At 48.8% G+C, this 12783-nt stretch overlaps 1 protein-coding gene across 2 annotated transcripts in view; it reads right to left on the bottom strand.

Annotated features, from left to right (window-relative positions):
* Window positions 1-5849: 5849 nt before the first annotated feature.
* The window catches only part of BLK (BLK proto-oncogene, Src family tyrosine kinase), a 42578-nt gene continuing 35644 nt past the window's right edge, over window positions 5850-12783 (bottom strand). Inside the window, exons 10-13 of one of the 2 annotated variants that reach the window (XM_083829183.1) lie at window positions 12524-12600; window positions 9613-9763; window positions 6977-7108; window positions 5850-6745 (exon numbers count right to left, since the gene is read on the bottom strand). In XM_083829183.1, the coding sequence (XP_083685309.1) occupies window positions 6537-6745; window positions 6977-7108; window positions 9613-9763; window positions 12524-12600 (569 nt within the window). In that variant the 3' untranslated portion in view covers window positions 5850-6536. The remainder of the gene's footprint in view (window positions 6746-6976; window positions 7109-9612; window positions 9764-12523; window positions 12601-12783) is intronic. The other variant, XM_083829182.1, reaches the window with a different exon arrangement.

Here is a 12783-nt window from a genome sequence, read left to right as displayed (position 1 = left end):
GTGAAACGTGGGTGAATGGCCTGTAGTCTCAGTGGTGAGGGTGGGCCCCTGCAGCTGCGTTCCCTGTTGTCTTATGAGGTGCCCCTTCCAACCTGAAGCTTTTTTTCTACATCAGGGGCATTTATGATATCTCTTTCAGCTTTGTGGCATCTAACAAGGACTGTGTTCATGTCTTTCCCTCAGGAAGGACATCCGTGGGGCCTCTCTTCTCCTCAGCTAGTCATTTCCTTGAAGCTCACAGGAGCCTCTGCGATACTCACCCTACTGAGGAGGGAATCGGGGCCACAGCAAGAGACACACCTTGCCTGGATGGCCCAAAGCTGAGCAATATGGGGTGCAGCAGTTCCTCCTGGCCTTTTGTTAATCACGCAAACACCTCTGTTCTTCAGGAATATCCTCCCTCAAACTGCTGCCACAGGTGCTTTTCATTCACAGCAGTTTCAAAGATGAAAACAATGGGCTCATCCCTTCCTCCTAGCTAGGCGCAAAATTTCTTTATTTTATTTTATTTTATTTTATTTTATTTTATTTTATTTTATTTTATTTTATTTTATTTTATTTTATTTTATTTTATTTTATTTTATTTTATTTTATTTTGCCACCATTCTCTCACCCACATCAGCTGCCAGCAGCTCATGCACTGATGTCTGGGTTGAGCTGAGCCTGCAGGAGATGTTCTGACCAGTACACGAGGACACCAGAGATGCTCTTCCTCCTTGGGACCAAATTTTGATGCATGCTGCAAGAAGGACAAGCTACCTGAATGTTGCTGCTGCAAGGGGCAGGAGATGTTTGCCCAGGCTGTTAGCAAGGCAGGCTCAAGGCTGTGGTTTCCTTTCCTGGTGGGCCAAATGTTACACCCCTGAGCATCCCTAATGCAGGGCAGGGACGGATCACAGCATCCCACCACCTTTCTGCTACCTCCACCCTGTGGCTTCAGCCTGCCTTGGAAAAAAAAATAAAAAAGAGAGAAGAAAGATAAGGCCAGGAAGAGGGATCAGGTGAGGACGAGTTAAATATAGATTTGAAAGGCTGAGGGAACTCTCCTGCTATCACAGAGACAACTACGAGCTGTGAAATGCCTGGCTTGGGTACAACGAGGGGGGGGCACAACTCTGGCATTCAGAGGATGGTGGTGGGGACTGGAGGATGCTCCAGGGCCACTTTTTTTCTTCCACCCTTGCTGGCACAGCTCTGGAGCATGGTTTTATGGCAAAGAGGCTGAGCTGGCTGTGAATCCTTCTCTTCTGAGCACGAGGACTCACCTCTGAGAGGAGTTGGAGCGGGATCCCCCTGACGCCAGCTCCCAGGATCACGAGCTCACGAGCAGGCTCGTGCCAGGTGGGTAGTGGGAGGTTGTCTGGCCCTTCTCGCCGGTGCTGAATAAGCTTCTAATTTTAACTGGGAGTGACCTTGGGTGGATGTTGGGGAAGGAATCTCTGGAGAAGGGATGTCTGGAAGCAGCCTAGAGAAGGAGCACCCTGGCAGGCCGCAGGAAAACCTGCCTCCAATGGTGAGCAACTGCAGCTGCCACGAGGAAAAAAAAAACAAACAAAAAAACAGGGGAAGGGTGTAGAAGGAGTTCGAGAGAAAAGAATAAGGAGATTTAGAGACTTTCCAAGCCAGAGATGGTGTCACAACACCTGACTCGACTTGCTGAGGGATGGTAAAGTCACTCAGAACCATCTCCAGGCCTTCGGCACATCCCACAAACCTCTCTGGAGCAGCCTGAGCGCAGAGAAAAGGCTCCCCTCGGGCCCTTCCCTGCTGTTGTTCCTCACTGAGGGTTTTTCTGGGTGGCTGTGGGCATGGAGAAGCCTTTCCTTGGGTAGGATTGCTGGGGACTCATTCCTGCTCTCTGCCACCCACGCAACCTCTCCTTTGGTTCGGGGGTGCTCAGCGATGGCCACCCTCCCCTTGCGCACCCAGATTTGAGCCCTTGGAGATGCTCTGAGCCAAGATTTCTTGAGGAAGCAGGCCAGATGAGATCCCTGGGCTGTAGGCACCAGGCTAGCAAGTTGTCCAGCCAGGCAGGGGGCCCTCCTGGCCAAAAAAAATGGCCATTGTTCCCTTTGGTGGGGCAGCCCAGAGACCAAGGCTCAGCCTGGCAGGACATTGATGCCCTTGTTTGCTCTGCAGTGTTTGCCAGGGGATATTTGCCTTGCCCTGCGTGGGTGGAGGTAAATCAGAGCAAGGTGAGGGCTCCTCGCCGCCTCCCTTCTTGGGGGCCCTGCCTCGCTTTTTGGTGGCAGCGTGGCAGTGTCCAGGCGCCCTGTTCTGCAAGGAGCTCGGAATTTCAGGGTGCCAGGCTCTTAGCCAGAAGTCTGGAAAGGTAATGGACTTCTTTGCCCCTGCTGTTGCCAAGCCTTGCATGCAGAGGATTGCTGTGAGCCAGAGTCAGGCACTCTGGGATTTTAATTAAAGCACAGGGAGAAAGTAGAGGGTAGAGAAACCTTCCTTGAGAAGCACCAGGTCCTTGTCCCCAGGGCAGGGCCATGTGCTCCCTTATCTTCCTCCCCTGCTTGTCCATCTCTGCTAACCTCCTTTTACTCTGATTCTAACCCAGCTTCCTAAAGACATCCAGGACAGACCAGACCGTAGCATATGCCATGCTTCGTCTTATATCAGACACTAGAAAATCCACCTGGCTGTGGATGTCTGGGTTATGGGAAAAGCCTCATCTGGAGCTTGCAGCTCGTTAGGCATCAGAGAACCAACCTGATTTCCTCCTGCTGCTCCATGGCACTGCCCTCTCCCTGCTTTTCCTTCTCTCTCCCTGGCTCCCACCTCTCTCCTTTGGGCACCTGCTGATTTTTCCATGCCCGTCTCGCCCCTGGTCCCGGCTCCAAGTTTCCAGATGCACTTTCCACTTTGCTAACACGTCCCAGCCCACAGCTGTCACCTGCAGAAGGCTTTACACTGTGGCCGGGAGAATATTTCCACATCTACAAGGTGAGAAATACCAGAAACCTCCCCTCCAGAGCCTCAAACCACTTGCAAACAGGGGGTTAACGCAGATATACTCCACACCAAGAGAAGACATTAGATTAATGGGTGGATTTTTCAGAAAAAGGATGGGGACGAAGTGATGGGACCACCACTGCACAGCAAAGACAGCTAGTGGGGCTCTGGGTCTTTCGGTATGAGCATTGGAAAAACCATTCCAGTGGTGTTTGGAAAGACCAGTTGGCACCTGGGGGAGTAATGAAAGGACTCTCTTGGTTGCCCTGCAAGATATATATCACTAAGTACCTCATTTAATCCTTGTCTGGGCCTTTCGGAAAGTTCATACTCTGTCTAAGGCTGGGATTACCTCTTATCTTGTAAAACACCTTGCAGAACCTGATGCCTGCACAAAATAAACAACGTGCTCTGCTTGGGTAGCTTCACGGAGCACTTGTAAGCAAGCTGTCTGAGCAGTGGCGGACCGCTGAAGGATCACAGTGTGAGATCCCAGACCCCTTTTACCACCCTTCTGCTCAGTGACTGACCTGTGAGCCTCTGGCTGGGTGAAAGGGGCACCTCACGGAGCTGCCAGATAGGTTTGGGGGTGAAGGGGATCTGGCAGAGCTTGCTGAGGCCCTGGGAGATATCCTGACCCCCTACAACGCAGTCACCTCCTGGGCTGGAGGTAGCTCACCTGGGGTTTTGACCAAAGTTCCTGATGTATGTGTCTGGGGCACTGACTGGACGTGGGACCTTTCCTCCCCAGCGAAATAATCTCAGCAGTTGTGGATCCATGGGTCCTGTTCCCGTGCTTTTGTCCTGAACCCACGGGGCTCAGGGTCTCCTGCAACCCCTGGAGACACATTGCTGGTGCAGATGTTGGTGCAACTTGAATTAAAAGGCTAAGACATCCAGTGCAGAGGAAGTGCAATCTCCTCTTTGTTTTGTTCACCCTGGGCTCGGCCACGTGTTGTTATTGGCCATAAAAATACCCCATTCCTTTCTAAATTGAGCTACTATACTTGACTCCTTGGCCTTGGGTGATAATGAAATGCACAAGTGCTTAGCAGACACCCTGCAGCTCTTCCTCCCTGTTTGCTCCAGCATAAATGATCCACAGTTTTCGGTTCAATAAAATATTTACAACCAAAGGGGCACGTGTGCTTCAGCTGTATTTATTTGCAGTGTGCCTTATCATTAATAGAAATCTCTTAGCCCAGCATTGAGTTCCTGGTAAATGTGAAAGGCCAAGCAGGAGCTCGAGCAGGTGGAAAGATCGTTCCTTCCTCTCCTGTGAAATTATTGAACAGATAACTAATAAATGCTTCTTGCTTCCGTATAGTTGTAGGGCCCATAGCTGGTGCTGTGGAGCCAGGAAACAAGCTGTTTCATCCCAAATTAGCACTAGGATCTACTAGCACGTGGCTCAGGAGGCACAGGACTAGGGCTGTGAAGATGGAGGTGGCTGGATGGGGTTATTCAATGAAGAAGTCTGTGTAAGTGTGTCTGGTCCCTGGCCACATGGCTGCTGCCCTGCTGATCAATGCTAATTTATTGCTGGTGGCTCAGAGAAGTGCTCAGGAGGTAACCACGTCTCCTTTGGATCTACCTCTAGATGAGGTACTGTCATCTCACCCAATTCCCTTCCTTCCCTGTCTGGGGCCCTCATTTACTGAAATTAAAGCCCCCTTCCCTCCTGGGGATGCAGGGAATGACACCTCCAGCTTGTGCAAACCAGCAGTGTGCAGACTTTTGCCTCCTGAGAATGTTCAGCCAGTCCGTGTGGGCTATTTCTCCCAGTGCTGGGTCTGCAAAGGAGGGATACAGGGTCTAAAGCTAGGCAAGGTGCTGCTCACACCAACACAAGCATTATTATCCCTTCAGGAACACATGGCAGAGGGTGCTGGCACCATAACAAGGGATTTTGGCCCACCACAGGCAAAGGACAGGTGAATGAACTTGACCTGAATGTACCTGTCAATGATTAAGTTGTCCCTACAAATTCGTTATGAGCCTTTTTGTGCCTTTTGCTTCCAAGACTCTCGCAGCAGCAGTGTGCACAGGCAGCTCCCTGACACGTGCTGGCAATGGTCAGGTATTCTCCCTGGCAGACCGGAGTCATCCCTGCTGTCACATTCTCCTGGCATCCTGCTGACATTATGCTATGAGAAGCTCCCTCCCCAAATTCTCAAATTCTCAATTTGAGGACTCAAATTCTGCTTCATGGAGCAACCAGCAGAGCAAGCACCCTGGGGAGACGCTGCTCCGTGCCATAATCTGAACGGGAGCCCGCCCAGCTCCCAGCCTGGTGCTCATTCCTGAGCTGCTCACGCCCCTTTGGTGGGGGCTTTGTGCTTTATTCCTTCATCCTCCACTACCCCGACCCAGCAGAGCTGAGCTCTCTTTTTTATTTAGGGTTTTATTATTTTATTTTAATTATTTTATTTTATTTTATTTATTTTATTTTATTTTATTTTATTTTATTTTATTTTATTTTATTTTATTTTATTTTATTTTATTTTATTTTATTTTATTTTATTTTATTTCATTTTATTCTATTTTATTTTATTTTTATTTTTTATTTTATTTTTTTATTTTATTTTATTTTATTTTATTTTATTTTATTTTATTTTATTTTATTTTATTTTATTTTATTTTATTTCATTTCATTTCATTTCATTTCATTTCATTTCATTTCATTTCATTTTAATTTTTACTCCCACCCCCCTTGTGGGAGGCACCCAGATTTGCAGGGAAGCAGGGACATCTCGTGGCCACACCACGAACATCTCCCCTTCCTCCGGGCTCTCGTCCTGCCTGTGCCGGGAGTCGCAGGGGTGCACCCTGGGGACCCCCCCCTGCTGCCTGGGGACTCCCGCTGCACCCCGGTACCACCCCAAACCCCCCCATACAGCCCAAGGGAACCCCACGGCCTCTTCCCTTCTCCTCCCTGGGCTGGGAGGAGGCACGGGAGATGGTGGAGCATGTTCTTAGCCTGACGCCCGAATAAAGAAATGGGAAAGGGTCGTATCCAGTTCTTTATTACGGATTTGGGGTTGGCACCACATGGAGGGGTTGCTCCAAAGCCTGGGGGCCTCGTGTGGCCCACGGAGGTGCAGAGAGGACACATCCCACCCCTGCCCGTGGCGTGAAGGGGGCTGTAGTAATGCCGGCGGTGGCATCAGCGCAGGGGGACACTGTGTAACCACCCCGTACCGCACTCCTGGCTGTGTTCCCCTCTCCTTTGGGGGTAGAGGGATGGCAGTTGGGGGGGCTGAGCGGCTTTTCTGCCCCCAGGTGGGTCAGGAAGGAGGCCGCAGAAGGTCACAGCAGAGTCCCCTGATGGGAGCAGCCCTCCAAGGCCGAGGAGGAAGGAGCTGCTCCAGCTCTTGGCCTCCTCTTCAGTCTTGGTGACGGCAACAGAGCTGGCAGCAGCCGCCCCCCCCTCACGTCCCTCCTCCTTCCCCATCTCCAAACTTATCGTGGCAGCACACAGGAGAAAGGGAAAGGCGTGATGAGAGCCATCGCGGGGCTGTGTGGGATGGTGGCTTTCCTCCAGACCTGTCCCCAGGCGCTGCTGGGACCGTGGCCTACAGCTGCGGCTCCGGCTCGTACTGCTTCTCCGTGGCCGTGTAAAAGTCCTCGAGGACCGACTGCAGGTACTCAAAGGTCGGGCGCTCCTCGGGCTTGTTTCGCCAGCATTTCAGGATGATGTTGTAGAGCTCGGCAGGACACATGTCCGGGCAGGGCATGCGGTAGCCCCGCTCCAGGTTGCGAATCACCTCGGGGTTGGTCATCCCTAGAGGGGAACGCAACCAGCAGGAGTTATTCAGCACCGTGGGGATGCAGGGGCAAGGGTAAACCACTGGCACTATCTGTGGTTGTATTCCCTCATCCATCCCTCTGCGCCCTCCCCAACTCCTTTCTGTGGGTTTTTTGGGAGTTCCCCTCTACATGTCTCCGGGCATGAAGCATCGCTAGATGCTTTGAAGCTGCTGCATGCTCCTCCTTTACTCACAGCGCACCGTACCTGGGTAAGGGATCCTGCCATAGGTTATGATTTCAGTCAGGAGGATCCCAAAAGACCACACGTCGGATTTGATGGTGAAAACTCCAAAGTTAATGGCCTCCGGCGCCGTCCATTTGATCGGGAACTTGGCCCCTGTCCGGAGGAAGAAAAAAGAAAATCAGGAGGTGCTCATGGGCATTAGCAAGTGGTTCCCCAAAAATTGAGGCCATTGGCTGCACCAGGGAGATGTCATGGGACATATTGAAGGTGCTGTGGAGTTACGGAGAAATGGCCAGAGGAAGGTCATTGCTGCCTGTCTCCTGCTTCATTAAAAGGTCATTTCTGCCAGGCATCACTTTGCCTCTCTCAGTTCTGTTTTCTAGTGCCATCAAAGGTATTTCATTTCTAAAGACTTTTTGACACACGTGCTTATAAACATGCATAGGTACTGATACACAGAAGCCAAATAATGGAAAAAAATTAATATATTAGGTAGCTGCTAATATGCATATTTAAAAAAAAAAACAACACACACATACAAAAACCCTCTAATTAAACTATTTCACTAATAAAGTTAGAGGAATCTACAGTCCTCTCACGCCTTTGCATCTCTTGTGTGTTTAGCACTGGACTCCCAGGCACGGAGCCCAGGACCAGCACCACAGACGCTGAGCAGCCACTGCCGCAGACCTTCAGCAGCCAGAAGCTCTCACGGGACACCAACTGCTCCTCAGGTGCTAACCAGTGGGTTCCTGCAGCCCAAAGGATGTGCCTGTGCTGCCTGAAGTCAGTGCTTACCATAGCTTGATTAGAGGCCAAGACAGTAGGATTTTTTTCTGTCTAAAATTGCTCATTTCCAGGGGTCTGTTTACAGCAAAAGTGCACAAATGATGCAGACATAGGTTCTCTGGTTTTCAAATCTGCGTATGTATTCTACAAACAGAAAACATCCTGTTTGATTCTGTCCACCAAGGTCTTTTTTTGGCAACTACAGCCAGCAATGACCACATGATTGCAATTTCAGTTTTGCTGAGGCTAAATAAAAAACCAAACCAAACCAACCTCGAGGCATAGGAACCGAACGTGTTAAAGACTGCAGGGAAAAACACATTTTTATTTGTATATATCCTCACAGGGCTGAAAGCCCAAAGGCAGTGTGTGAAATAAGTGCCTTTGTTCCTGCATGTCATACTTTTGACAAGCAGACTGATGAGTTTAGGAAATGCAATCTATTAAGTGAAAATTGTTCAAAGAAGATAGAGGGGCAGTTGTTATTCAAGATTAAAGCTAGCTGGAAAAATGCTGATAAGAAGTGTTTTCCACTGGAGATGTAGGTCCTCTGAGTATGTTAACAGCATTATACTGATTTCACCAAAACTTCTCTTGAGGACAAAAACTCCCCTAAATAATTGCAGCAATCTCAAAGTATCCCTTCATGACATTTCACAAATGATGTTTGTGGGATTTTTCCATTTAGAAATAATTTTATATGTTGAAATGGGCATAATTTGTATCATAAAGTATACTGAGAATAGCAAGTTCAATCAGAATTTTCCTATTGTAAAAGAAAAAAATATATATATTCAATTTCCTTTCCTCAAAATATTCCATATAGGGCATCTTAGCTTCATCCCAACTCTGGAAAAAGGTGGGTTTCCAGAATTTGAATTTTTTATGGTAAGTGCCACGCCAGATTTAGTTGTTTGGTTTCCATCATTTCTCCTATTTCCCTCATGTTCTACAGGGCCCCTTCACAATCTGAATGGCACTCTCTCGTAATTGACCTTGAAGTACAGGAAAAAAAAGCCACAACCAGAGGTATTTCACTTAAACCTGCTGCCAGAAGGCTGTAGACAGATTTCTGCACCAACCAAACCAATTGCCATCTCTCATGGCTGTGCTCTCCTGTCCACCACCAGCTCACACATTCAGCAGCCCTAGCAAGGGGTTTGGCTTTGCAGGTGGAGCCATAAGGACATTTTGTGTTAATACAGGGAATATTGGGTTTGTTTGTTTGTTTTAGATGTTTTGGGTGTGCTGTTCCCTCGGGAAACACCTGCCAGGCTTCAAACCCTGTCCCACACTTTGTAAGCTGTGGTTGTTATTCAAGAGACGTGATCTGCTTTGGGCTCTGCTTGCCTGGGACGTCTGAAAATTTCCCCGAGGTCCAGATACACGGCTCCAGCTCCCCTCTGCGGTCCCGTGTGTGCAGTGACTGAATTACGCTGCTATTTCCTTCCCTTCGGGCTGACTCACAGTTAACATGTAGGTACAGGCAGTGAGTTTCACTACTGGAGGTCAAAATTTCTCTAGGAACACAACCTGAGATTCAGCAGGACTCCCCCAAATGGTGCCAAAAGACTTTTTTTTTTTTTTTTAATCCCCTTTCCCTCTGCAAACTTCACTTGCTTTTTAATGTCCCCAAGTGCTGCTGCTTCTTGTGGGAGCCCATTTTTGGCTCTCGTGCTTGCTGTGCCTGCTTCCTGGGTGCTGACAGCAGCAGAAAGGGGGCTCTGGTCTCACGCCAATGATGGCAGCGCCCTGTGCCTGGTCCCAGCTCAGCCCTTGGGTGCCCCATGTCTTGGCAGATCTGCCTGGCAGGAGGGCTGGAGATAAGGGAAACGTGTCGGTGAGGCAATGCTGGGAACGCCACCCACCTTCTTGCGCCAAGTATTCGTCCTCGATGATCCTGGCCAGGCCAAAATCAGCAATTTTGCAGCAGAGCGTCTCCGAGACGAGAATGTTGGCGGCTCTCAGGTCACGGTGGATGGAATTCATTCGCTCGATGTATGCCATCCCCTCTGCCACCTAGGAGAGGAGGAAGAGCCCGTCTTCATCAGCACCTTCCCATGATATCTTAGCCTGGCTGCATCTCAGCCCCATTTACAAATGCACAGCAAGTTTGTAGGGTTGTCCACATGCCTCCATGTGCATGGACCTCCATCCATGGATGGATGGATGGACAGACAGATCAATAAACAGGCAGATAAAGAAGCAGACAGACCCATCCATCCATAAATACATATCACCCACGCATATGTGTTTATGTGCAGCTCTACCAGCATGCAGCTGGCATCCCAAGTCGAGCAGAGCAGAAGTGTCACTCTCTGTTTTGCTCAGAAGTTGTGGCTTTGAGCTGTGTCTGTAGCAAGGTGTGGAAAGTTGAAGCAAACCTGAAGCCACATCACTGGATTCCCAGTTTCTGCCACAAGACTCTCCCCACTAGTTATTTATAAATACTACAGATTAAGTAAGTGAATTAAAAAAAAAAAAAAAAGGAGAAGAAGAAGAAAAATAATAATAATAAAAAAAAACTCAAAGGGCTTGCCTGTCCCTCAGTCACAGTACCAAAGTCCAGATAAGGGACAGCCAGATAATTTTCAGTAACCTCCCTTTTCCCTAGCTGGTCTGCTTTGGGGTGGGGAAGAGACCCCTGGAGATCCTTCCACAACACAGATGAGACTGATGTTTTTTTTCCCTGGGCTGGATCCAGGCTAGGATCCATGGACACAATGTAGTATCCCTCTGATACCTACAGGATGCAGTAGAGCAGAAGACCCAGAAATGTATAGGAATATGAGTGAGATAACAGGTATGCCCGTGGGCAAATCCCTTGTCCTGGGCAAGTCCTGCGTCCTGGGCACATGCTGCCTTCTTCAACCACCTCCAAACTTTACTTTGGGAGGTTCCTGCTCCTGAGATCCTGAGCAGGGAGCAGCTTGGGGAGGTGTCTGGTGTGTGATGAGTACCTATAAATGCGGGCAGCAATCTTTTGTTGCTGGGTGATGTAGCACACAGGGGGATTGCAAAGCTGCGAGGCTGCTCTATTAGCCAAGTCCAGATTTGGGCGAGGTGTTTATCAGGAGGGTGAGTGGATGCACGCAACCCCTTCTAATAATGGTTAGCATCTATTTAAACCTCTAAACGCCTGCGGGTGAAGGCAGAGCGATTTTCCACTCCATACAGATTCACATCAGCATCTCTGCTTACATGTGGTTTCAAACAGGATACTAACACATACTTTCCAATGCTGCATTTCTAACCTGTGTCAACACCCCTTCAGTGCAAGTGTTGTTTGCTGCAGTGGAAAATGGAAGAATTGATGTAATTTCCTGTCCTGATGTTAATGAGATAGCACCCAGCGATGGGCTGGTTCCAGCCCAGAGAGCTTTCGAGCTTTCACCCCTGAGACTGACCACAGGATCGAGTGCATCAGCCCAGAGCTTTCTAATTTTAGCTCCAACAGATGCAATTGGATCCAAAATTGCTCTCGAAAGGGCTGGGCGCCTGTTGGGTCGTGATGTCATCCTGACACCGCAGATGAGCAGCAATTGCAAAATATCTCTTCCTCCTCCTCTTCCTCCCAGAGCTACCGAGTGCATGTCTGAATCCTGCTGGGATCCTCCTGCAACCACTGTGCTGTCAGAGTTATACAACACCGTTGCTTGGGACAAACAAGGCCATTGCCCCAGCCCCAAATGCTCCCACACACCTGCCTGGAAATGCTTTGCTGTTCCACGTGCTAAATACTGCAAGTTATAAATGTTGTGTTAAAGAACTGCATAAAGACTCGGAGCTTCTGCTGTTGGTGTCTCACACCAGCATATGGTGTCGGCTGACAGCTTTGCTGTGGAGCTGTTTGGGTCACATCTGTGAGAGCAGATTGCTCAGGCTGTGGTGCTTTCCTCTTCCATAGAAATGCATCGAGCCACGTTCTGTGGTGTAAATCTCCCATCAACCTAAGGGCTGTGTAGTACCAAGGAATTTGGACCATTCTCTTTATCACTAGGTATTTAAAATAAACCACTGGCTGTATCTTTTAAGAGAAGGAATGAAAGAATGAAAAATTGAGGGAGGGAGGGGCAAGATGGAAGGAAGGAAGGAAGGAAGGAAGGAAGGAAGGAAGGAAGGAAGGAAGGAAGGAAGGAAGGAAGGAAGGAAGGAAGGAAGGAAGGAAGGAAGGGAGGGAGGGAGGGAGGGAGGGAGGGAGGGAGGGAGGGAGGGAGGGAGGGAGGGAGGGAGGGAAAGGTACTAAATAAGGATGCTGCAGTTGGGTCTATAACCAACTATTAACATTTACAGCCTAGAGATGCTTAGAGAGACACAAACCTATAAAGGCAAATGTTTCTTATAAATAACAATATTTCCAGATTTGAGGGACACATCATTCTTTATGCCCAATTGTCAAGAGGGAAGAACTGTTGAAAGCCAGTTTGTCTCTATATAGAAAGTCTCTTTGTTGAGCTTTCTCATTCGTTTGGTAAAAAGAGAAACAGACTTTTTCCTGCTCAGTAAGACTGAAAAACAAAATGAAACAAAACAAAACAAACCAAAACAACCCTCAGCACTGTACTAAGTTCCCCAGAGTCTGCCCTAAGGAGAGCAGAGCACTGCAGAGCTGACTTGCACATGAACACGAGTGCTGACAGAGAAACCCTCAGACAGCACACCAGGAGGTGCTGTTTTTCTCCGTGACACTCGACGCTGACACAGACTTCAAACTTGCAAGAATTTCACTGAGACAACAAATCGTGGCCTCGAGTCCGTTTCCAGAGGCTGTTCACTAACCTGAGCAGACATATCAATGAGTTTTGGGAGATTCAGTTGGCTTCCTTCTTCTGTCTTCAAGTAATCCAGCAAACACCCTGCAGAAAAGGAGAGACTGCTGTGATGCTTCCGAATAAGCCCATGCATTTGTTTTCCCTGGTGTTTTTCTGAGTATATGCAACAAATCTGCCTGAATCTTAAAGAAAATCTGAGGGTTGACAGTGGGTGTCCCCTGGAGCACCTTCTATTAGGAAAGTTCCCAAAAGCAGCCCAATTCCCCC

The sequence above is a fragment of the Anser anser genome (genome assembly GCF_964211835.1).
Source record: "Anser anser genome assembly, chromosome: 3".
NCBI classification, from domain to species: domain Eukaryota; kingdom Metazoa; phylum Chordata; class Aves; order Anseriformes; family Anatidae; genus Anser; species Anser anser.
Note: the sequence above shows the minus strand (reverse complement) of the source record. Positions and strands in the feature narration are given on the sequence as shown.